General features: G+C 37.5%; 2 protein-coding genes across 4 annotated transcripts in view; both read left to right on the top strand.

The window, feature by feature from the left end:
* The first annotated feature begins 2568 nt into the window (after positions 1 to 2568).
* Positions 2569 to 13383, top strand: LOC127983999 (uncharacterized). Of its 2 annotated transcripts, none has more exons than XM_052586447.1 (2): positions 2569 to 2829; positions 6419 to 13383. In XM_052586447.1, the coding sequence occupies exon 2, from the start codon at positions 6631 to 6633 to the stop codon at positions 12316 to 12318; it is 5688 nt and encodes a 1895-aa protein (XP_052442407.1). In that variant the 5' UTR covers positions 2569 to 2829; positions 6419 to 6630; the 3' UTR covers positions 12319 to 13383. The 2 variants fall into 2 exon arrangements, 1 of the variants encoding a protein (XP_052442407.1); XR_008160519.1 differs by lacking the exon at positions 2569 to 2829 and having other exon boundaries at positions 6000 to 12657; positions 13216 to 13383.
* Positions 13384 to 14146: 763 nt separating this feature from the next.
* LOC127984000 (MAM domain-containing glycosylphosphatidylinositol anchor protein 2-like) overlaps positions 14147 to 26804 on the top strand; it is an 82870-nt gene continuing 70212 nt past the window's right edge. For both annotated transcript variants that reach the window (XM_052586449.1, XM_052586448.1), the window contains exon 1: positions 14147 to 14533. In XM_052586449.1, coding sequence (XP_052442409.1) covers positions 14461 to 14533 — 73 coding nt within the window. In that variant the 5' untranslated portion in view covers positions 14147 to 14460. The remainder of the gene's footprint in view (positions 14534 to 26804) is intronic.

Here is a 26804-nt window from a genome sequence, read left to right as displayed (position 1 = left end):
TATTATTTCTGCAGGATTCGTGGCTCGTGATGAAGCCCAAACAGCCAGAGGCTCCTGGGGGTTGATCTTGATCAGGATGGAGCCCACGGGCCGCTGCTGGAGATGTGCAGTGGAGCATGAGATCAGATGAAGCACGACTGAATCATGACACACTGGTTGCTAGGGCGTTGCCTTGTGGTTGCTAGGTTTGTCTCCCTGAGGCCCCTCCTTATTTACAGTTTTTTAAATTTCAAAAATTACAGTAAAATGATTTTAAAATTTTACAGGAAACACTATTCCAGCTTTTCTACAGTAAAATTTCTCATTTAATTCAATGTTTGTCATCACAAACCGGGGTGTTTTAATAATTTCAGCTATTTTTAATATACTAAATGCAAACCTCTTTTATTCAGGACAATACTAAATTAAACATAAAACATGGATTTTATATGATCTCTCTTATTTTGTTCACATTTGCACAGATTCTCTCACTTTTGTCTCTCCGTGTGGCGCTCTGTTCTTCAGCTTTACTGCGGGTCTCTTGGGCGGCTTTAGCTTGATTAAAATCTATCGCCTCATTCCCTGGTTCAGCGAGCTCATTTACGCTTTCTTCATCGAAGTTTGGCGGGACATCGCTCCCTAACCGCACACTTTTCTCTCGCTGTCACATTATCAGCCAAAAGCCAGATCCCTTCACCGTGATGCAGTCCCTGTCTTCACCTGTGTGACATTAGGATATTCCTAGAGAAGCCCGAGGAGTGAACCTACAATGGGTTAAAAAGAGAAAAGATGAGTATACACTCTTAAAAGATTTGAAGGAAAAGTTCAACCGAAGTGAAGCTGAATGTTGTTTTTTTGGGTGACAGATACTGGAGATTTACGCTGCTGAAGCCTCTCGTGTTCGTCCCTGAGCGTCAGATATATTCTTTCTTGCCCTTTAACTATTTACTCTGTGTTTAAAGCAGAATTTTGTAAGAGCTTGACCTTTATTTATACAGACCGAGTTTTGTTCAGTGTCCGAGACCTTAAAGTCTGCATGCATTGATGTTCAGACTAAAGAAGTTCATTGAATGCTGAAAACGGTTCCTATGAGAGCTAGATGAAAAATAAGAGCGACTGAAGAAAGATTATAAAGAGAAACGTTGTATTTCTTTAGAATAAATGAAGTAATCGTGCACAACCTGAAACTTGATGTTGCCTTAAGCTCAAATAGCTATAAATATTCACACTCGGATTCAATGCTTTGAGCGATTTCTGTTCCTCCCGATTTAATGCATGAAAAATTGAGACTGTATGCATAAAGCCTTATCAACAGAAAGCTGTGTTTTATCTGTCTCGCTTAACTCACAATCCAGGAATTAGTCGTGTGACAGCGTGCAAATGATGGGCTTTAGGAGTCTGACCCGCTAATTAAAAGCTGAACCTTTAAAACACATCAACAGATGGATGTAGAGTCCTAAAAAGTGCATGTAAGCAATGTTATATAATGAACATTTTAGCATTTTGATTCATTTTAACAAATGCAGGGAGTAGTTGCATGAGTAGAAGGTCAGCAAATTATGATGCATATGTATATGTGCGTGCATATATTTATGAGGGAGTTTTGCAACTGAGAGAAAAAAAGAGAAAATGTGTGTAAGACTTGGAAAGACAGTAATGGCATTGTTTCATATTGTTGCACAATAAAAAAACAAAACAATTTTTCACCCGGAAAATTAACACACTGACAAAAAAGCTGTGCAGTATTTTGGAACACTGTCAAATGGTGCATAAAGTTTAGTAGAAGATATGTTCTTTACTGGCCACATGCATTTTGCATTTTTAAAATATATATTATTCAGATTTTCATTTATTAATAAAAAAATAGTAATAAAAACCAGGGTTGCAAAAAAATTTGACATTTTCCAGTAAATTTCGGAAACATTCCAGAATTTTTTTTAACTTTCCAGGATTTTTTGAATATTCAAGTTTCCAGAAATTTTCCACCCCTTTGAAACCTAATAAAAACTATAATAGTATGTCAATGATAAAAAAGAAATAACATGCATTATTTATTATATCTATACTTTTTATATTTTATATTTTTTATAATTCAAATTAATATTTTTTACTTTATATATATATATATATATATATATATATATATATATATAAATAAAAATAAATAAATACTTTTTTACTGCGATATAAAAATTTTTTTTATATATATATATATATATATATATATATATAAATTTTTATATCGCAGTAAAAATGTATATATATATAAATTTTTATATCGCAGTAAAAAAGTATTTATTTATTTTTGGTTTGATTAATTGATTTATTTGCTTCTTGCTTTGTTTTGCTGAACAGTAATGAGAATGTCACTAGTCCTGAAATTAAGCTTTATATACTTATACATAACATTTATTCGTAAATATATATATATATATATTTTTTGGTCATGCTTTTGTGAGATACACCCACTGTATATTATATATAGTTTATTCCTTCTGTCTGGGGAAATTCTTGGGAGAGTTTGATTGCACGTGCATTTTATATTGAAGTTGTTTTCCAGAAGAGAAAGAAACACGACGAATCTGTTTGTAAAAAAGGCTATGGGTTTCTATTTTTCTAACTGTATTTAAATCTCTCCTTCTACATGTTGAGACATGTACATACTCAGACCACTTCACCTGAGCGAATTAGCGTCCAGAAACCTTGACCACGTGATTCCCCCCACCCTCACAGTGACCAGAAGATCAGTGCAGGGGGATACAGGTCGAAGCCTTAAGTTTCTTCATTATCATTGTTTCTGGACTGTTTAAAGATCGCCTTTTGGACAAAGTGTTGTGTGTGAATGCAAAAGTAAGTTTGAATAGCTTATTATAGAGTCGATGAGAGATTTATTCACGTCTGTATACAAGTTAATATGTACGTGAGGTAACGATGTCTATGTGTATGCGTGCATTTATAATTCGCGTGTAACATTGTAAACATTGTAACCTATGAGGCGCCGTGTAGGATTTAAATCAAACTTCGCTTATCAATACATACATAAAACACGTGCATATACACCTATAAATTACTCGCATATACATGCATACTACTGAATGTTCAAAAATACATAAAATACACGTGAACACTAATATGAAATCGATACCAATACATATAATGTTAGCAATGTATGCATACACACTTGTGAATAACTTGCGTATACATATAAACTTGACACGTGCATACACCTACAGACACTCACATATACATATTAACTTGATCCATGCATATACACCTATTAAACACTCGCACATACATATAAACTCGCTGCATACAAACACAACTGCACATACTCGCACATACATATAAACTTGATCAGTGCATATACACCTATTAAACACTCGCACATACATATAAACTCGATGAGCGCATACACATCCATAAAACACTCGTGCATACAAAAACAATAACATTTACTAACGTATACAGTTCAGATGAGAAAAACATGTGTACATGTATATATGCGAGTGATTTCATATGTGGATGTGCGTGAATTTTCAGTATAAACGGAAGGCGTTTAAGTGTGAACGGAAGTAACCAAATTTGCAATTATGGACAGGGATCTGTGTCATTCCTAATCGTTTGCTCAGTCATTCAAAAAAAAATAGTTTTTAATAAAACGAAATCGGAATGTTATATGTATATATACACACACATGAACTGGAAGATTCTTGATCAAAAAATTTTTTTCCCAAAACTGATACATTTAGTAGATAAAATGTACTCTATAGTTAAAAAAAGGTTGTAAAATGTCTTTATACACTTTGTTTTTGTCTTTAATCATATACTGCATTGTGGTGCACTTTGAGATGAATTGTCCACAGACCATGCTTATTTTTTTTTTTTTTTTTTTTACAATACCCTTTATTCACGAAACATGTTTTATTAGGACGTGCTTGATTTGATTACCTTTGATTATCTTGATTTCAAAATTGTGGATTTCAGGAACAGAATGTAGTGAAACTTTAAAACTGGTTAATAATACAAAATTTGTATCAAACAAGGTTTTTTTTTTTTTTTTTTTTTTTTTGCATATGATGTTTAACTATTACACTGATAAAGTACACATCCACCATCCCCTGCATCAGATAATAAAAAAAACTTAATTCTGAGAAGGTTGGGTTTACCCATGTCTTCATGTATGTGTGCAGTAGTGGCTCATATATAACTTGAGAATGAGTCTCCCCCATTAGAAGAGCTTCTGCAAACTAGGAACAAAATAACAGGCAGAAGTGCAAGTATCAAACTCTGCTGATTTGTAACATATACATTAATTAAAAACAAACATTCTCCACATGAACTGTAGGCTCTCATGCACTTCCATGTGAAACCTTTTTTAAGGAGAAAAAAAAAAAGTTAAATAGTTGTTACTGCATACGAGTCTTTATATATAGTTCTTTATTCTCAATGACACCAAATATCTCAGACACTGAACATTTCATAACACCGGCGAGTTCAAGGACCATAATATCACACTCGTCAGCAGTAAGTTAATTGGCAGTTTCGATCTAGAAAAAGGTGAGAATTTCACAATTTCACTTCTATGCAATCTTCACGAAATAGTCCCAGTCCCACTTGAGCTTAGCCATTTTCAGAAATAAAACAATTTCGTACATGAGTTTAAAATATTCTAATTGAGCCCCAGCGTGAGTTTCTTTAGGCGACCGTTATTTTAGAATGTACCGCCTTAATGTTTCCATGGCGACGCGTCATGCTTGTCATGTGACACAACACAGCCACAATAGATCTGTATGACACATGGATTGCTTTTATTTTGTTTTGTTCAAAATATTTGCAAACATACTCACTATATTATGAAGTTATGATATTCCGATTCTGTGCAAATAGCTTAAACACTTAATTCTGAAAATGGCTAAGTTCACTAGTGGGACTTAGTTGGGAACACATTTTATATTTTTTAACTAGAGGCAAAACTGTCTCTCTCTCCCTCTGTGTATGTGTGTGTGTAACGTTAACTTGCATAGCGTTTGGAAGTTATTTCGTGAAGATTGCATAGAAGTGAAATTCTCACCTTTTTCTAGATCGAAACTGCCAGTTACTTTACCACTGACAAGTGTGATATCACGGTCCGTGAACTTCGCCGGCGGATGATCGCATCGTTTGCGGTGTTATTGATGCTTTGTATGCCACCAGGGCTCGAAGGCCGAAACAAAGTGCGCGATTCAGATGTTTCTGACTGCAGACAGAGACTGCAGGTGAGCAGGCAACACAAACTGATGGTAATTGATCTTATAATAGTGGGCGAAAAAAGAACATTCCGCAAAATGCTTCAGGTGTAGCACAATCCCGGTCCATGATTGCAAATGCGGTATTTAGACAGGTTACTTCCGTACACGCTTAAACGACTTCCTTTTAAACTGAAACGCCTTCCGTTTACACTGAAATGCCTTCCGTTTATACTGAAAATTCACGCACATCCACATATGAAATCACTCGCATATATACATGTACACATGTTTTTCTCATCTGAACTGTATACGTTAGTAAATGTTATTGTTTTTGTATGCACGAGTGTTTTATGGATGTGTATGCGCTCATCGAGTTTATATGTATGTGCGAGTGTTTAATAGGTGTATATGCACTGATCAAGTTTATATGTATGTGCGAGTATGTGCAGTTGTGTTTGTATGCAGCGAGTTTATATGTATGTGCGAGTGTTTAATAGGTGTATATGCATGGATCAAGTTAATATGCATATGTGAGTGTCTGTAGGTGTATGCACGTGTCAAGTTTATATGTATACGCAAGTTATTCACAAGTGTGTATGCATACATTGCTAACATTATATGTATTGGTATCGATTTCATATTAGTGTTCACGTGTTTTTTATATATGTATTCTTGAACATTCAGTAGTATGCATGTATATGCGAGTAATTTATAGGTGTATATGCACGTGTTTTATGTATGTATTGATAAGCGAAGTTTGATTTAAATCCTACACGGCGCCTCATAGTAACCCGTTGTTTGTATGCTTATATACATATCTGGTGAATGCTAGAGTAACATATGTTGTTATCAGTACAAGTTAAGTTCCCGTTTGAAACAGGGTTCGCTGCATTTCTTTATATCTAACGAGTATACTGTTAAAATATAACTGTCTAAGCGCATGCGCTCTCGTAGCTCAGACTGAGTGGCGCTTCATAAGCGTCCCGGCTCTAATAGGGTGTCAAGTTACAAATGTGCGCTGCTTATAATATAAGAATTACAGCCTGCCTTGTATTCTACATTTCTTTTTGCTAATAATGTTCATATTGATGTTTAATTATCAAGTTTAATTTACTGTGCTGTGTTATTGCCAGTTTGTTATAATTTATTTTTACTATTATCATGTATATTATGTATATTTATGTTTATGTCTTTGGTTTATATTTTTGTAGAAAAACCACAACCACGACCAAACCATCTGTTGAGTGGTGACAATAAATGGGTTATTCCCAGAAAAGTACATCTTCATTTCGTCTCTAATCGGACAGTCTTTGGTGGGTCAGCACCCTGATCTGGCAACTTGTGTCTTATAACACTACCAAGCAAACAAACTAATTTACATGGTCCTTCGAGCCGGTGCCTGGACTTGCCAAAGAGATAGAAGATGTCACAACATGAAGAGGATGAGCCAACTGTGCGAGTCAGGAGGAAAACTGTCCTTCCCGCACGTTATGATGAGTATGATCTCACTGGATTCACCCTCCCTAAGCATGATACACAACCCATGTCACCACTCGTACATTCAAGCAGACTGGCTGAAGGCGACGAAGCAGAAGAAGGCGCAAGTGGCTTTACTCCATTGTTACCAGGTTATGAAGTAGACAGTCCGCTACAGTGGTCTGGTGACGAGTATGATTCTGCATCAGAGATCATAAGGAGAGAGAATAAGGATCTCCGCATAGCCCTGCAAATGATACAGCAGGAAAGAAACACATTCCAGAATGCAAATGACCAACACATAAAGGAGCTTTCTCAGCTCAAGCAACAGATGAAGCAGCTACAAATTCAGATGGATCAACAACGTCCAGGAAATCAGCCACCTTCACCTGTTGCCCTTCCAAGGAAGCATAGCTCCAGTCGTCCTATACCTGCACCACGTGTCCAGCCACAGGCACATTCTGTGGAAATGGGAAGCAAACCTGTACCAGCTCAACGCATTAGGCTACAAATGGAGCATCAGACTCAAAACAAGTTTCAAAGCTCAACTCCAGTATCCGCCCCCCTTACAAAACAGAGTGCCTCCTACAATTATATGCCACAAACGGGTCAGAGATCCGACGTGCAATATTCCCATGGAGAGGACCCATCTAATGCTCCATATAGGGACTCTCAAGACACTGCCAGGCATCCACAAATACAATGCCGCTCACTTACTCCATCACCTCCGCCTGAGCAAGAACTGATGTATCGAGGTCCAACTCCTACGATCCCTGACTTCATACATCCCAACCCAAGAGAGTTCTCGCGGCTGAAAATTGCTCTGGAGAATGTCCTCCCAGCTAATACAACAGAAAGATTCAAATTTCAGATACTGATGGACCATCTGAAGTTAGAGGAGGCTTTACTAATTGCTGACTCATACTGTCATTCTCAACATCCTTACACAAGAACAATGGCCGCTTTAGACCAACAGTATGGCCAGCCACATCAACTGGCTCTCCAGCGCATTGCCGAGTTAATGGATGGCCCAAGCATAGCTAGTGGAGATCAGAAGGCATTTCGTCTTTTCGCTCTTAAAGTCCGTTCACTAGTTGGCATGCTAGAGCAGTTAGGCAGGAAGGGCGCTCACGAGTTACAATGTGGTTCTCATGTGTCTCGGCTGCTTGGAAAGCTTCCCCACGACCTGAGATCAGGGTTTCGGAGGTTTGCACATCCACATCGTGTACCCATCCCTACTCTTCTGGATCTTGCAGAATGGCTGGAGTTCGAAATTGAAGTTCAAGAGGACACTACAAGGTTCGTAAGCAATCAACGCAAAGGACCCTCAACACGAACACGAGAGACTTTCAGAGACTCTAAGCCAGCCACTAAAGGCACCACAATTTTTCTGGGTACTGAGAAGGTGAATCCTGAGTCTATACTATCTACTCCACCATCTACCAGTTCTCTGAGGCCCTACTGCCCCTACTGTGACAACAGTAAGCACTCCCTTAACAACTGCAGCAACTTCAAACGGCTTACTAAGGAGCAAAAACAAAGCTGGGTCAAAGACAATAATAGATGCTGGCGTTGTGGCAGAACTCACAAGTCTGCAGAATGTAACCTGAAGATGCGCTGCAGACAGTGCAGCAGTCGACACCTTATGGTTCTGCATGACATCAGTGTTGGTAAGCCAGAGAATCCAAAGTTTGTTAAAGATGAAACTGCTGATACCAACAGCTGTCTATTCAATACCATGAATGAGATTCTCCTGATTCATAAACCGCCTACCAGCAGGAAGGTTCTACTTAAAATCAGCAAAGTGATTCTCAGAAATGGCAAGAAAAGGTTGAACGCATACGCAATCCAGGATGATGGATCGGAAAGAACTATCCTCCTTCACAGTGCAGCACAGCAGTTAGGCCTCAAAGGTCACCCTGAAGATCTCCCACTCAGAACAATCAGGCAGGAGCTACAAGTGCTCAGAGGAGCAGCAGTCTCATTTGTGATCTCACCAATTGCTCAGCCGACTAAAAGGTATTACATCAAAGGTGCTTTCACTGCTCAACAGTTAAGCTTAGCAGAACATTCACACCCAGTGAAGACTCTGAGGGAGAGATATCAGCACCTTAAAGGACTTCCACTGCATGACTTTGAAGCGGTCTGTCCTGTGTTGCTCATTGGTTCAGATTATCTCCATCTAATCACTCCTGTAGAACCAGTTAGGCTAGGACCACCAGGGGGACCAGCTGCCATAAAGACACGACTTGGCTGGACATTACAGGGTCCGATCCAACACTTACGGAAGGACATGACTGAACAACACTGTCTCTTTACTGCAGTCTCATTCCCGGAAGCTGATCTCTACAGGCAAGTAGAGAAATTATGGCAGATGGACTTACTACCCTGGCGTAACGAAAAGATGTGTCTCAGATCCAAACAGGACCAAGAGGCAGTGGAGCTTCTGGAAAGGAAGACAGTAAGGGTTGAAGTGGAGGGCGTCAAACGATATGCAACCCCTCTCCTGCGTGTCAAGAACATGCCTGAACTGAAAGCACCAAAAGAAGCCGTCTTGTCGCAGCTGAGGGCCATTGAAAGGAGACTAGCCAAAAATCCCCAGCAAGCAGCCACTTATACCAAAGAGATTGCAAAACTGGTACAAGCAGGATATGTTAACAATTTACCTCAAGATGCTGTAACAGACACATTTGGCTCCTGGTACATCCCACACCACATGGTGCATCACAATGGGAAAAACAGGATAGTTTTCAACTGCTCGTTCCAATATCATGGACAAAACCTCAATGAGCTTCTGCTCCCAGGACCAGTGTTGGGGCCATCTCTACTTGCGGTGCTACTCAGATTCAGGGAACATTCCGTGGCAGTTAGCAGTGACATCAAGGGGATGTTCCACCAAGTTAGGCTGCTCCCAGAAGACAAACCACTATTGCGCTTCCTCTGGAGAGACCTAAATGCACAAGAACTACCCAGTGTGTACGAATGGCAAGTCCTTCCTTTCGGCACCACTTGCAGCCCCTGCTGCGCCGTCTTTGCACTCCAGAAACATGCCATTGATCATAGCCAGCCAGGAGATGATGTCCGTAATTCTGTGCTGAAATCCTTTTATGTAGATAACTGCTTACAAAGCTTCACTTCAGCAGAAGAGGCAAAATGCTTTGTTGACAGAATCAGGACCCTGCTGGCAGATGGAGGCTTTGAGTTGAGGCAGTGGTCCAGCAATGCCCCTTCAACGATAAGTCACCTGCCCCACGACACTATATCAGACAGTGCAGAACTCTGGATTTCGCAAGGCCGTACGGACATCCATGAATCAACCTTGGGGCTCCTCTGGAACCATCAGTCTGATACACTCTCCTACAAATACCGTGCTAAGGACAGTTGTGAGACCACCATGCGCAACATATATAAAGTGCTGGCCAGCCAGTACGACCCGTTAGGTTACCTCATCCCGTATACCACTCGCGCCAAGATCATTGTACAACATCTGTGGGATAAAAAACGGGATTGGGATGATCCACACTTGCCTGCAGATCTGTTACAAGCCTGGACTAAGTGGGAGGAGGAGCTACCAGCCCTACAAAATATTGTTCTTCCTCGGTGTTACTGTAGCCCCATCAAAGACACAGCAACGAGCCTAAGAGACATTCATGTTTTCTGTGATGCCTCTGAACGTGCATATGGCTCCGTGGCATATCTTCGAACAGAGGACCAACATGGGCAAACAGAGGTGGCTTTCCTAACAGCCAGATCCCGTGTAGCACCAAAAAAACAACAGTCTGTTCCACGACTGGAATTATGCGCTGCACTGACTGGAGCTCAACTTGCCAAAGTACTCCAAACCGAGTTGAACCTACCCATACGCCAAACGATCTTGTGGACTGACTCTACCACCGTCCTCACATGGTTACAATCCGATTCATGCCGGTTCAAAGTATTTGTGGGGACTCGGGTTGCAGAGATCCAGGATCTCACAGAGAAACACAGCTGGAGATATGTACCCTCCGCAAACAATCCAGCTGATGACATCACTCGGGGAAGGAGTCTTTGTGAGCTTGGCCCAGAAAGTCACTGGTACCAAGGACCACTCTTCCTGAAAAATCCACCTAATCTGTGGCCGGAATGCCCCACTTCAAAGGAGCTAGACAATAATGAGCTTCGTAAGGTTGGTACCTGCACTCTAGTATGTTTCACATATTCTGATTTCAGTCAGTTTAAGACTCTCGAGGAGCTAATCGAGTCCATAGCTCTTCAAGGGTCTACTGATAGTAATCCCACAGCTAGTGACTACAGAAGAGCTGAGATTAGTGTTCTGCAGCAAGCACAGCAGGAATGTTTTCCATCAGACTTAGAGCAACTGAGGACTGGTAAACCACTTGCGTGCAACAGCAGACTAAGAGCATTAGCCCCAGAACTTGATGGAGAATCCCAATTAATCCGAGTCGGTGGACGTTTACGACATAGTCCCTACCTGGAGCCCAACAACATGCACCCTATTGTACTGGATCCAAGACACCCAATCACGAAACTTATCATCCAAAATTGTGATTCTAAACTCTGTCATCCAGGTCCTGAGAGGGTGTTTGCTGAACTCCGCCGTAAGTACTGGGTTCTGCGTGGAAGAGAGGCTATCAAGCGTTTGCAACGAGAGTGTGTGCAGTGTCAGAGATGGAGGAACAAACCAGAGGTGCCTAAAATGGCGGACCTTCCCCCAGCAAGACTGCGTCTTTTCAAGCCCGCCTTTTACTCCACTGGCGTGGACTGCTTCGGTCCTTACACTATTAGAACAGGTCGGCGCAGTGAGAAGAAATGGGGAATAATATTCAAATGCCTCACCACTAGAGCAGTCTACATCGACATCCTCCACAGTCTGGAAACTGACTCCTTCCTTATGGCTCTCAGGCGGTTCACAGCTAGACGGGGAAAACCCCATGAACTTCTGTCAGACCAAGGCACGAACTTCAGAGGAGGTGAGAGAGAGCTAAGGGAAGCCTTTACAGCTCTTGGCCCAGATCTGCAGAGACAATTGGCCAAACAGCAGATCAAATTCCAATTCAATCCACCAAATTCACCACACTTTGGAGGCTGTTGGGAGCGAGAAATTCGCTCTTTGAAAAACGCACTGATGGTTACTCTAGGAACTCAATCAGTAACCTTTGAGGTTCTTCAAACCGTGCTGGTAGAGATTGAGGGAATTTTGAATTCCAAACCACTGGGATATACATCATGTAATGCTTCAGATCCTGACCCTATTACTCCAAATTGCTTTCTAATGGGGCGGCCGGATGCATCACTCCCCCTGACAGTATACCCACAGTCGGAACTGATCAGTCGGCGTCGATGGCGCCACAGCCAAATTCTTGCGGACCAATTTTGGAGACATTATGTCAAATTCTACCTCCCTGGTCTTCAAGGTCGTCAAAAATGGCAAAGGGATACTCCAGACATCCAGGTTGGCACTGCGGTGCTGATCATTGACCCGCAACTACCCAGAGCTCTCTGGCCCGTAGGGAAGGTGTCAGAAGTATACCCTGGAGCTGACACCAGAGTGAGGACAGCCAAAGTTCAAGTGGGAGATAGGGCTTACACTAGACCAGTCGCACGCCTTATACAATTACCTGCCATTCCTGATTAAAGTAATTGTAAATCCAACCAATAAAATAAGCCTTTTCGTATAAGTACATATTTCCTTATGGAAATCTGGGGGCGGCTGTAAAAAAGGCTATGGGTTTCTATTTTTCTAACTGTATTTAAATCTCTCCTTCTACATGTTGAGACATGTACATACTCAGACCACTTCACCTGAGCGAATTAGCGTCCAGAAACCTTGACCACGTGATTCCCCCCACCCTCACAGTGACCAGAAGATCAGTGCAGGGGGATACAGGTCGAAGCCTTAAGTTTCTTCATTATCATTGTTTCTGGACTGTTTAAAGATCGCCTTTTGGACAAAGTGTTGTGTGTGAATGCAAAAGTAAGTTTGAATAGCTTATTATAGAGTCGATGAGAGATTTATTCACGTCTGTATACAAGTTAATATGTACGTGAGGTAACGATGTCTATGTGTATGCGTGCATTTATAATTCGCGTGTAACATTGTAAACATTGTAACCCGTTGTTTGTATGCTTATATACATATCTGGTGAATGCTAGAGTAACATATGTTGTTATCAGTACAAGTTAAGTTCCCGTTTGAAACAGGGTTCGCTGCATTTCTTTATATCTAACGAGTATACTGTTAAAATATAACTGTCTAAGCGCATGCGCTCTCGTAGCTCAGACTGAGTGGCGCTTCATAAGCGTCCCGGCTCTAATAGGGTGTCAAGTTACAAATGTGCGCTGCTTATAATATAAGAATTACAGCCTGCCTTGTATTCTACATTTCTTTTTGCTAATAATGTTCATATTGATGTTTAATTATCAAGTTTAATTTACTGTGCTGTGTTATTGCCAGTTTGTTATAATTTATTTTTACTATTATCATGTATATTATGTATATTTATGTTTATGTCTTTGGTTTATATTTTTGTAGAAAAACCACAACCACGACCAAACCATCTGTTGAGTGGTGACAATAAATGGGTTATTCCCAGAAAAGTACATCTTCATTTCGTCTCTAATCGGACAGTCTTTGGTGGGTCAGCACCCTGATCTGGCAACTTGTGTCTTATAACACTACCAAGCAAACAAACTAATTTACACTGTTTTAAATGCATACATCTGCTGGACTAGCATCTAGATGATTTCTGAGATGAACTCGATCCTCAGACAGCTCGTCGCAGACACACAGACGGAGTTCAGCTGCACGCGCTCGTCCTCGCCTGTCCGTCACTCTCAGCTCTAATGAGTTTATTCCAGCAGCCCAATTAAACACAGGACCAGCGACACAATTAGACGGGGTTTGTTGCTTGTTAATTCAAATATCTGACTTTCAAGCTCTTAGTTTGGGGTCAGAGACTGCTTCAATAACCGGATCGATCTCATTCTGTCCGTGCACGTGCACTTACACCGAGAACAAACAACGAGACCAGAAACAGTAGCTAGTTTAAACTTATATTTACGAGATTTGATCTGTCATTCGCTTCCACTTATTTTAAGTGGTATATTATTATTATTGTAATATTAATGTAATGAAGTGTTGTTATTTGCACATTTGAGCAATAATAAACTATTATTAAAAATCTAATAATTATCGTTTTAAACGTGCAAAAATTTATTTTAGGGTTTTGTGAATTAACATTAAATGCACGCGCGTGTGTGTGTGTGTGTGTTTCCGTCTGACTGTGTCTGTGTGTGTGTCCTTCATGCAGATGAGTCTCTCTCTCTCTCTCTCTCTCTCTGTCTCTCTCTCGCTCTCTGTCTCTATCTCTCTCTCTCTGTCTCTCTCTCTCTCTCTCTTTCTGTCTGACGGCACGAACGCTTCGGACTCGGTTCGGTTCCGAGGAGTTCAATTGTTGCTCGGATCAGCGATGACGGACAGCCAGGCGCACGCGCATTGCTCGTCCCCGACGCCGCCGGTCCTGATGCTGCACGCGCACGAGCATCCGCAGCGTCACTGAGACGCTCAGAGCCTCGGATCGGATGAAGCGATGCCAGCCGCAGACACACCGTCACCGAGCCTCACCCGAGCCCGAGAATAAACACTGCTCCGAGTCCGAGTCCACAGCACGAGCTCCCTGCGAGGACGCGGCTCTGAAGCGGCTCTGAAGCGGCTCGTCACATCGCGATCTGGAGAGACTCGGCGCTTTGATCTGGATATGTTGAGAGGCACGTGAGGATGGATGGGATTATTAGTGTTTTGGGGCTCCTGACGCTCGTTTTGGAGGGCATCTCATGCCAGGGAGTGTATGGTAAGTGCCAGCAGCTCGTGCAGATGCATTTATATGCCAGTCAACATTCTGTGTGTGCGTCTGAACAGGTGCCATTTCACAAACCATCCAGCATCAGATCTTCCCAACAGCCGATCCACAGGTTTTTAGAAGGAAAAACGATTCATTATAGACACCAGATCACACTGGAAATAACAGTTGAACCTTTTAGAATTAGAAACCACTATCATTTTAATTGCAAATGTTTTTTTTAGGTGTAACATTTAGTCATGGTGTGCATTTTCATTGCATGACAGTTCAATATTATCAATCCACAAGAAGAAAAAAATGCAAATAGCCATGATATCTAATGTGCATAATCAATTTGTTTTCCTAAGCAAAGCACGTTTAAAAATCACTATGCTTCAATATTCCCAATGTACAGGGAAAAATATTGCAAATGTGCCCATTGCATGCTAAACAGTTCATCCTTTGGGTTCCTCACATTCAACTGAAGTCGGTGCACTGCATTTGACAAACACTGTGGAAACGCAACAGAAAGTATTTAATTGCATTCAAGAAACATTGTAGAAATAACTTAATATTCTCAATCCACAAGGAAAAATAATGCACATCGCAAGTATATCTATATTGCAGTTGTGTATATTGCATGCTAAACAGTTCATCTGCTGGGTTCCTCACATTCAACTCAAGTCATTCCATTACATTTAAGAAACCCTGTAGAAACACAACAGAAGTCATTGCAATGCATTAAAGAAACATTATGGGAATGCAACAGAAGTTATTTAATTGCACTGAAGAAACATAGTAGAAATCCCTTAATATTCCCAATCCACAAAGTAAAATAATGCAAATAGTAAGTATATCTATTGCAAATGTCCCAGTTGCATACTAAACAGTTCATCCAACGGGTTTCCCTCACATTTAATGGAAGTCATTGCATTGCATTAAAGAAACGCTGTAGAAATGCTTAATTATTCCCAATCTAGAAGCAAAAAGTATGCTTTGCATTCTAAACAGTTAATCCATTGGGCTTTTCTCTCTTTTAATGGAAGCAGCATGGAGAGGCATTCATGCATTTTAATTTGCATTAGAGAAACGTTGTCGAAAAGCTGTATGGATGCTGTTTAATGTGTTGTAAATGTCACAGCTCTGCATATGTCGAGCTCTCGCCTCTCTCATCGTGTACTAAGCAACTAGTGGTGTTCTAGTAGTGTAGTGTGGGTTAACCAGAGCTTTGAGTGACCATGAGTCGTAATGTGCAAATGTCACGAGGGGAAACATCGAAGCATTGTTTACCGTGGGCCGCTGTTGCTCAGAGCTGATCTGATTGGTGGGTCACGCGTTGAGATGGTGGGCGTAATATCAACTACATGGCTTTTGTTTCTGGAGTCAGTTCACATCCAGAGGGGCACGCATGTGTCTCTGAGGGGCTAATAGGATAATAGAGTTTGGGTAGAGCCGGGTTTCGCTGATCCATGAGAATGCACTTTAAAATCAATGACTTCAGAGCCCATGGAGGAATGGAAATGACGGTGTGAGGCGCTGGTGAATGCCAACACGCTCTGAGATGCGCAGCAGTATATGCTCCCTAATTAGTGTTAATTATAGATTCGCTTCAAGTGTTCTCTGCTCCCTATGCACTCAACAGGGGACACTTAAAGGAGCAGTTCACCAGAAATACATCTGTGCTGAAAATGTGTTCACCCTCAGGTCATCCCAGATCAGGATGAGTATCTTCATCAGGTCTGGAGAAATGTAGCACTGCATCAGTGTCTCATCATTGGATGCTCTGCAGTGAATGGGTGCCGTCATAATGAGAGTCCAAACAGCTGATAAAAACATCACAAAGATGCTTATTTCAGTAAAGAAACAACAATTTACTCCAAAAAGGCCTACATTTAAGATACATGCATTTGAAGTGTATATAAAATGTCCATGCTTTTTAAATTAAAGTAATTCTCAACTAAACGTGTTGCATATTTGTTAGACATAAATGACTAATTATCATTGGTTTCCTATACAGCCTTTTCTCTCAAAATATATTTTAAATAAATGCTAAATATATGTTGAAAACAGTGATGCTCAATTATTATTATTATTTTAATAAAATATATATAGTTTTAACCTTCATATGGCAAAATGTAAAACATGCTGTGGAATAAAATATATTAATGTAAATATTTAAACAAATATATATTATATTATATTATATTATATTATATTATATTATATTATATTATATTATATTATATTATATTATATTATTGGTTTAATTTAGTAACACTTTACAATAATATTACATTTGTTAGTAACATAAGTAAGTTAACAATAATGGAAAATACTTCTAAGAATATGTTTATCAATCATATTTAATGATTTTTTTTACCAATTCTTAATACATGATTAAACTCCAGTGTTGCATCTGTTAATATTATTTAATATTCAAATATGTATTTTATATGTTTTATATGTGTACATATCACAATATACAAAAAATGGGCAAAATTATATTTGATGAAATATATTTTACATTAATATATTTCCATAAATGTTTAGCTAATTTCTGTATATTAATGGAAAAAAAGAGTTTTTAATCTATTTTCAGTTTTTAAAATACTTTTTATTATGCTTCACAGTTTACAACATTTTCATCATTCATTAATGTTTGCATAAAATTACATTTTTAAAGAAGCTTATTACCAAAACTGTTTTCTTGTTAAAAAAAAGAAGTGTGCTTAACTGTATATTAGTTATCTTTTAAAATATACTAAAAACTGCATGTGCAACTAATATAATATCTATTAAATAAAAAGCCTTTTAAGTGCACTTAAAGAGAGACACTTTCACGAGTGTTTCCTAACAATTCAAGTCAAGTCAGATCATAAATGCATGGATTAACATTTCTGCATTTGACATTGAGAGCATAGGCCGTAATTTAGGTATATTTTTGAGATGGAAAAATGCGGTTTTATAAATGCTAGAAACGTGGCTTTCTAAGGAAAGATTGCGATCAAGTAGCACACCTAGGTTCCTAACTGATGACGAAGAACTGACAGAGCAACCATCAAGTCTTAGACAGTGTTCTAGGTTATTACAAGCAGAGTTTTTAGGTCCTATAATTAACACCTCTGTTTTTTCTGAATTTAGCAGTAAGAAATTACTCGTCATCCAGTTTTTATATCGACTATGCATTCCATTAGTTTTTCAAATTGGTGTGTTTCACCGGGCTGCGAAGAAATATAGAGCTGAGTATCATCAGCATAACAGTGAAAGCTAACACCATGTTTCCTGATGATATCTCCCAAGGGTAACATATAAAGCGTGAAGAGTAGCGGCCCTAGTACTGAGCCTTGAGGTACTCATTTAACACATGTAAATAGACTTTTAAAAATTGACCTGTGTAATGATGTCAAAGATACAATTTAACTTTAAAGTACACTTTAAATCACTGTTTTAATAAAAATAATAAACATGCACTTACATGAAAAGTCTTTTAAAGTTAAATTTTCAAATGCACTAAATTGCAACTTCATTATAAGAAATGTGAATTACAAATATACTTAAATGCATGACATTCAAGTTTCAGCGGAATTAGATTATAGTTGACAATAGAAGTAATTATATTACAATGCATATTAAAATGCACTTAAGTGGATAGAAACACACATATATATTTAAACTATAATACATTTTGATTTAATTGCAGATGACATGCAATAGTGTCTGAAAACATTGCATTCAGTGTCACTCATTGAAAGTACTGTACATTATTAAGCAGTCATTATAAAAGTATGCTAAAATCTTTCAGAAGAGGAGATGGGTTGAAGGTTTTTCATGCATGATGATGATTGTAGAGGAGAAGTGTGGGACCCGCGTGTCATTGGGTAACGTTGTTTCCTGTGACGCCTCTGTTCTTTAAAGCGTCAGGATGAATGGAAACAAGGCTGCTGTGCTTTATTCCCCGAGTCGGCCGCTAGTGAAGTCTGTGTTCACGGCGAGCTTCAGATGCCGGCCGTCTAAACTATGCAAATGCATTCCACCAGTGCAACTAAAGCGCTCTTTGTTGCTTCTCTGCACCTCCTCTAGAGCTCTTTATCAATTCCCTTGGATCCGGAGCCTGCGTTTCCTACTGTAATGAGAGCAACCTCACACACTACTGCTAGCGTGTTCATACGATGAGATTTAGGAAATTGATATTTTGAATGAGTAAAATGCATGTATAATGCATAGGATGCATATCTAATTTTTCCATGCATTTGCTTTACACAGTTTTTAGTAATAAACGTAATGTGATGCATATTTGTGACCCTGGACCACAAAACCATTTTTCGAAATTGAGATTTCTGCATGATTTGAAAGCTGAATAAATCAACTCTCCATTGATGCAACTATTTGAGAATCTGGAATCTGAGGGAGCAAAAGAAAATCTAAATATTGAGAAAATCATCTTTAAAGTTGTTCAGATGAAGTTCTGAGCAATGCATGACAAAAAATGACAAAAAATGACAAAAATAAAAACAACAAAATTACTAAAACTTTGACTAAAATAAAAGCAGAAAGCAGTGAATGCTTTCATAATGAATGTATTTTTAAACACATTTTATATTTTAGAAAGTATTTTTTTAATAATTTATTTTAGGTGATCTTTGTTTTAAAGTAAAGTGAAAAAGCTAATCCTACAGCACATGTTTTCTAGTATGTATGCAGATAAAGGTTTAGATATAGCTGTGTCATAATATAGTTTCCATATATATATATATATATATATATATGTCACATAACTTATCCATGTCTCATTTGTCTAGTCATGTCTCATTTGTGTTGCAATCCTATAGAGTTTGATTAGACACGTGACCTTTGACCTCAGTGTTTGCTGTGAGCAGTGTTGTATTACTGCTGTCAGATGTTTCTGGTGTGTGTCCAGTGAGTTGAGAAGCGCCGAGCTGACGGCTGTAGTGTGAATCTTTCATGAACACTTCTCTCTCTTCAGCTTCGCTGGACTTTCACTGGTGTTTTTCTAACTGAACTACTGCTGTACGTGACTGTAGATCAACAGAGCGCTGACTTCCCAAAGAGAACAGACACTGGAACCATAACCAATTAATATACAGTACTGGACAAAAGTTAGAAATTATTATGATTTATAAAAATTTATGGGTGCATTTATTTGATCAAATATGCAGTAAAAATGTGAAATATTATTATGATTTACAACATCTGTGTTCTGTGTGAATCTGTGTTAAAGTGTAATTTATTTCTGTGATGCTCCGCTGTATTTTCAGCATCATTCCTCCAGTCTTCAGTGTCACATGATCTTCAGAAATCACAATAATATGATGATTTACTGCTGGAGAAACATTTCTGATTGTTAAAAATATTTAGTAACGTTGTCTTAACTGTCACTTTTGATCTGTTGGAGTGCCCTATATATATATAATATTGCAGGATAGGATAGGATCATGTGACTCTGAAGAATGGAAATATGATGCATAAAATTGTGCTTTGATCACAGAAATAAATTACATTTGAACAGATATCCTCACAGAAAACAGCACTTGTTATTTGCAATAATATTTCACATTTTTATTGTATTTTTGATCCAATAAATGAACTGAACTGATATATTCGTCAGGTTGATTCATTGTTTTTGTGATTTTTTTTTCACTAAACTGGCTGATTCTTAGATACATCTTTAACAGGATTTTTAAGTAAATATTCGGCAAAACAAGTGATTGTTCATAAAATAGCAATTTTGTGGACATTTTATTTGCTATAATCAAATTGCAACATTCACATCAACATCACATTGGCAGCCGTGAGAATGACCACATATCAGTCGAGGGTTAATTCTGGACGTTTGCCGCTGGTTCAGTGTCAGTCTCATGCTAATCTTTAGCTCACACATCCAGCCCGAGTGATGTCTGTTGTCATGGTGACAGCATCCTCGCTGCAGAGAGTCAGTCGCTGAACCTGAAGAGAGCGTTTCATCTCACAGACGTCTCGTGTATCTGAGGTGTAAGCGCTTCAGAGTAAACGTGTCCAAACCCATCCAACACTCCTCGCTCTCCGCTCGCGAGTCACACTGTGTTGCGTTCATCTGTCGGTATGCAGGACGAACGCTGGAGCCAAAGACTGGTGCATCATTTCGTCAAAAGCAGATTGATAGCATTTGTACACATTGAAGCCAACAGATTATATATTTTACACTGACCTCTAACGTCTGCTCAAATGGCTATTACTCCTATAAAAGCTATAATATAGCTATAATAAATCATATATATATAAATATCACATGTGCTTTTTAAAATAGCATGCAAAAACAGCGGGAAACTCTTTATATTCATGCAGTGTGTGCATGTCAAAAGAGTAAATCCGGTCAGAAGCTTGTGACATATAAACATGTGTATCACGTGTGAAAATGTGAATGCATCATCCAACTTAAGTTATTTAGTTTTATACCTTGTCATTGAGCTAAATTAAATTAGTTAGTTAAACTAATTTAAATTATTTGCTTCTTAAATAATATTTTATAAATAATAATGCATGATATTGTTATTTTTATGTGTATTTTAATACAGTTGTCTACTCACTTTATCTATTTATTTATTTATTTATTTAAATGACTATTATTTATCTATTATTTAGGAAATGCATTATTATTGTTCAATCCTGTTTTTTAGTTTCATTTTTATTTTACACTCTCATTTATTCATTCATTCATTATTTTATTTATTTACTTTAATATATTTATTTAGTTAATGTGAATGTTTTACTATTTTTCTACACTTCTGCTAGATGGTTTATTTAATAATAAATGCATTAATATATTGTTTATTTTTAAATAAAGGTTTTTATCAAAAGTAATTGAGTTGAATCTTTTTAAACACATTTTTAACAGTGTTTTTTTTCTACACTAGTTAAAGTGGTTTCTGTCGTTCTGGTTTTGATGGTCAGCGCTGTGCATGTAGTGAATCTGTTTCTGCTGTTTTCTGCTCTTTCCGTCATCTTTTCTCATGCAAATGTCCTTGTGTTTTGTAAGTGGTGTTGGTGAGTTAATTGGCTGTGTGCTGCTGAGCAAAAATAATAATAATAAAAATCCTCCAGTCCCCCGTCGGCCACTTTCTGTTTCTCTTACGGTCACATGCATCTAATACCAGCGCGTTTACCCACATTGCATCTGAGATCGCTTGAAAGCGCTCAGCGGGTTAATTGAGCAGAAAACCTCAGGATATGAAAAGGCATTGCATTATTGTCCAGAATGCAGGTCTGCAGTTTGTGCTGCTTTAGTAGAAAAGCTCTTTACAGAATTCATTCATATTGCACCTTATCCCAAATCTTTTTGTAGGAGAGAAGCTTACATATGCACAGATAAGATATAAAACAGCTTGCAAATATTACATATTTTATACATGCACATGCAAATATAAAATATTTAACTATTTAATTCAGTTTGATTAGCATAAATTCAATGTCCACAATGCAGGGTTTGTGCTGTATGTGAATAGTAAAATGTATTTATTATTTAATTTAATTTAATAATTAATTTAATTTTATAGTTTTTTAACATGTCACAGAAATTTTAAAAAGTGGCTATATATTTTAATGTACAACAAACCAGTTTATACTGTAAAAAATAAAATAATGGAAAATATTTATTTAATATTTAGTTTTTATTAACCTGTTTTCAACTCACTATAGTACTGTACAGTTGATTTATTTTACAAATGTATTAAATTTGATCATTTTTATCACATTTTATCTGTTTTTATAAATGCATTTGTTTATAAAGTTTATGCTTTTTTCTATTATATATGTATTCTAATTTAGTTTTACACCCCCCCCCCACCCAAAAATAAATAAAAATAAAAACACTTTCCACACCCCCATTTGTGCACAAGTTCATTTACTTATTTAATTTCAATTCATTTAATTATCAATTGATTTAAAGATCAAGAATTCAGGATTGTAGTTTGTTCTGTTTATTAGGAAGACTTTAATATTTAATATCTACAACAATAATATGTTTTATTCAAAGAGTGTCTTTCAGGGACCCTTTCACACTTTACACAATAACTATATTATTAAATTGTAAGTTTTAATGTGACTTTAATATCTCGGTTGCGTAATTTATTTTGCAATGATAATCAAATTAAATAAAATATTAAAATATTTGCATGTTAATATGCACACATGATATTTATTTACACGCATTATTATACAGGTACTATCCAATATCCAAAAGCATGCAGTGAAACCGAAATGCATTTCATTAGTGGCACTTAATCTGTTAATGATCCATGCACACACTGTGAGCGTGATGCATTATGAAACCTACGTTTACTCAAACACTCCTGCTCAGATACGACTGTTATTAATAATGAATGGCTGGCGTGGATCAGGAAGGCTGCTGGGTGCAGCAGTGTTTTCGGGGCTTTGATCTGAACGTGGAGTGATTGCTGTGAGCCTGAAATAGCAGCGAGCGCCTCAGGAGAGAATCTCCACCTTTACTGTGAAGAAGCACAGTACAGGGTTTCTGTAACCTACATTATCTGCTGATTTCACACAGCAGGACTACATTTCCCAGCATGCACCACAGCATTATAAAAAGATGCCTGTTACTGCTGCTCTTTGTTGCTCTTCTACAATATCTAAATAAGAAGCATTTACTTGTTTTTTAGATATTTAATTGTGCATTCTGTCAGTTTATCAGTTTTCATATTATTTAAATCAATTAAATTCATGTTTTTATTCACCAAGGACACTTTAAATGAATCAAAGGAGAGAGTTAAAACATTTATAATGTTTCAAAATATTGAGTTTACATCACTTTTTTATTCTATGGTTAAAACTAAATAAATTATGTAAAAAAAAGGCAAAACTGGAGGATAAATGTTTTTTTGTGTGACTAATAAAATAGAAGTTGCAAAATATAAACATTACAAGATTATAACTTGCAATTGCTAGACATAAATTAGCAGTTCTAAGGATACATTTTTTATTCCGTGATTTATATTTCATTGTGGAAGTTTCAACAAAACATGGTTATTTAACACTATTTGAACATTTATTGATAATATTTAAAAAGATATTTTAAATATGATGTTATTCATAGTTTGCAAAATGTTGCAAAGAATGTTGTGGAGGCTGTGCACTGTTTGCTTGTTTCTTTGTGTATCATTTGCATGTCTCTTGGATGTTGTTTGTGTATCGTTTGTGTGTTTTCTTGTTTGTTTATGTATCCTTTGCGAGTCATTTTGCATGTTTAGCATTTTTTGTGTCATTTGTGTGTAGTTTTGCACATTGTTTGCGCCTTATTTGATCGACATTTTGCGTGTTGTATGTTTGCGCAGTCTTTGTGAGTCAATTGCATGTAATTTGCATGTTGTTTATTTGTGTGTCATTATGCATCTCGGTTGTTTGTGTTGTTTGTGCAATGTTTGCCTGTCGTTATGCATGTCGATTGCATGTGCATTATTTGAGTGTTATTTGTCCGTGCCTTATTTGCATGATGTTTCGCGTGTTGTTTGCACATTCTTTGTATGTCATTTGTGTGTATTTTGTCTTGTTTGCATGTTATGAGTGTCAGTCGTTTGTATGTTGTGTGTACATTATTATCATTCTTGCATTTTGTGTGTTGTTTGTTTGCGTGTTCTTTGTGTCATTTGCGTGTCGTTTGTGTTGCTGGATGTCCGTATGGATGTTGTGGAGGCTGTGATGGAGGTCGTTCCTCCCACACAAACATCCTCATGTTGCGCTGCAGGCGTGATGGAAGCGTGTGCTTGCTCTCGTCTCATTGAGAAACACCTCTGATCGAAGCGTGAAGCGTGTCGTGATTGTGATCCACTCGTATAATGCATACTGTAAGTATCTACTTGGCTGCTGATGGAAAGCACTTAGATTTGAGTATGTACAGTAGAAAGACTATATGGCATTAATGTGTTGTGCAACGACATCAAATGTGTTGATGCCTCAGACGTCTTTGTCTTGTTTTACTGTAACTGAAACGTTTAGGTGCGTAGTGAGCATTTGCATTTGTGTGTGTGTGTGTTTATTATGAATGTATGAATTTATATTTGCTTCAAAAGCATTGATGAAGATGGATTACGGTTACAGATAAAACTTCGAACAGAACTTCACTCATTTATCTTAGTGTTGTGTTTTAAGTGTTATGCATTAAATGAAAAATTAAAAGGCAAAAAGGCCTTAATTACACTGAGCTTGAGCAACACAGACTTCTGGGAGCTTCTTTGGCAGCGGCTGCATCTGTGTGTGTGTGTGTGTGTGTGTGTGTGTGTAGAGTCAAAAACACTTTGCCAAAGTAGAACGTGCCAAGAGCCAAACACCCACACCCACACACACACACACATTTTTATATTCAACATCTATACTGTATCTTATTTCTGAATGCAAAGTGTAATTTCAGTGATAGAAAACATAGACGAATACAGTTGAGCAGTTTCTGCAGGTTCATAAAAGGGTTTCAATAAGACAAGCCACTCGTGCATGCAGTGATTATAATACAGAATAATAAAAGTGTACTATAACACAACAGACCCAACATCTCTGAAACACAAACTTGGCAAACAGCACTGTATTGACTGCACTCTTGAATACATCTTGAGTGTGTGTTTTCATCCTGTGCACAAAAACCTGCCAAAATACACAGACTATGTGTGAAAACAGTAAACTAATGACTTAACGCTGCTTCTCAGGTGGATTTATAGATATTATAACTGGAAAATAAGAAAAACTGTCAACCTTGACTGTAAATAACATAAATCAATCCGGTCCACTTTCAGATTAAAAAAATGTAGTTAGTAAAATAATCTGGATTACAAATATCAGGTAATGTAGTCTGAGTACTTTTGGATTACTTTTAGATTCCTGTATTTATCATATAAATTTGGGATTAATAAAAATAATGATAAATGATACAAATTCTTTATCATAAAATGCAAGAAACATAACTTTACTGCAGGGTTTGATCAAAACAACTGAAGGGTGCCGATTAAAAGCCAGCAATACATGAAATCCTAACAATGTCAAATTAAAATGGATTACAATTCATTAAAACATTTGTCCAGTTTTAATAATTAGTAATATAAGTAACATAATTGCATAATTATTAGTCCCATCCAGAAAGAAGAGAGAAAAAAAAAAACATAGGAACTGGGATGAATCAATACATTCTGAATAATTTACTCCCTTTGTGTGAATAATATATAATCATGTAATCCATAAAACAGTAACTGTAATCTGACTGTAAGCATTTTAAAATTATTATATAATCTAATCTAATAATAAGTACATTTTTTGCATTTCTTACAATTTTTTTTAAAAAATTTTTTAAATTTTTTTTGCTTTTTTTATTTACTTTTTTGACTTTTTTTTTTTTTTTTTTTTTTTTTTTGAATTTTAAAAATTTGCTTTTGGCTGTTTCACTAATTGTGAATATGATTAGCTCTTAAATGCTTTCTTTGATGTTACGAATGCTGTAACTTAGAACAGAACAGGAAGAAAGCATGAGGACAAATATTGATTGCATCCTGAATGCGAGTGTGCTTCGTCTTCCTGCACTCACAGACTTCTTCCACTTGTTTATCTTTATAAAATCTGCCAGAATGCATTGTAGCAGACACACAATGTGTGAAAACAAGCCTGAGTGACTTACACAGTGCTCTTTCTCAAGTACAGATAGTTAAAAAAACGTTTCTCTCAAATCAGTCCTGCCTGCTTTAGTCACTCAGGTATCTCTACAAACGTCTTTCTCTGGAGCGTGAAGCTCGGTTTGCTCCTTATGCTTGAGACTGACAGAGGAAGAAGATGAACTGATGTTGGTGTGAAGCGTTCTGCCGTCTGCATTGGACCGAGGCCATTATTAATATGCACTGACACTTGCATACGACTAGAATGAGTCTCGTTGTGGATCATAAAAATCCCCAAGGTGCCTTTCGCTCGTCTGATATCGAGTGCACGTACTGTGTCTGTGTTATAAATCACAGAGATTCCAGAATGATGAAAAAAACACGTTTTCAATGCGTCGCTAAAGACAGAACTGCATTTAACTCAACCAGCGTCCCATTTGTCCCAGTGTAGCAATGTAGCTTTGATAACAATTCAGATTGATTATTTACTTATTTATTTATTTAAACAAACATTTATTGCTATAAATTACTTTTAGGTCTCATTTCATTGGTTATTTTTTTAGCATGAAAACTGCTTCAACTGCTTTGATTCGTTTAGAAAAGTGCTTTATAAATACAACGTGATTTTATTGCCTGAAGACCCG

Source organism: Carassius gibelio, chromosome B20 (assembly GCF_023724105.1).
Source record: "Carassius gibelio isolate Cgi1373 ecotype wild population from Czech Republic chromosome B20, carGib1.2-hapl.c, whole genome shotgun sequence".
Taxonomy (NCBI): Eukaryota; Metazoa; Chordata; class Actinopteri; order Cypriniformes; family Cyprinidae; genus Carassius; species Carassius gibelio.
This window is presented reverse-complemented; position numbering and strand designations above follow the sequence as displayed.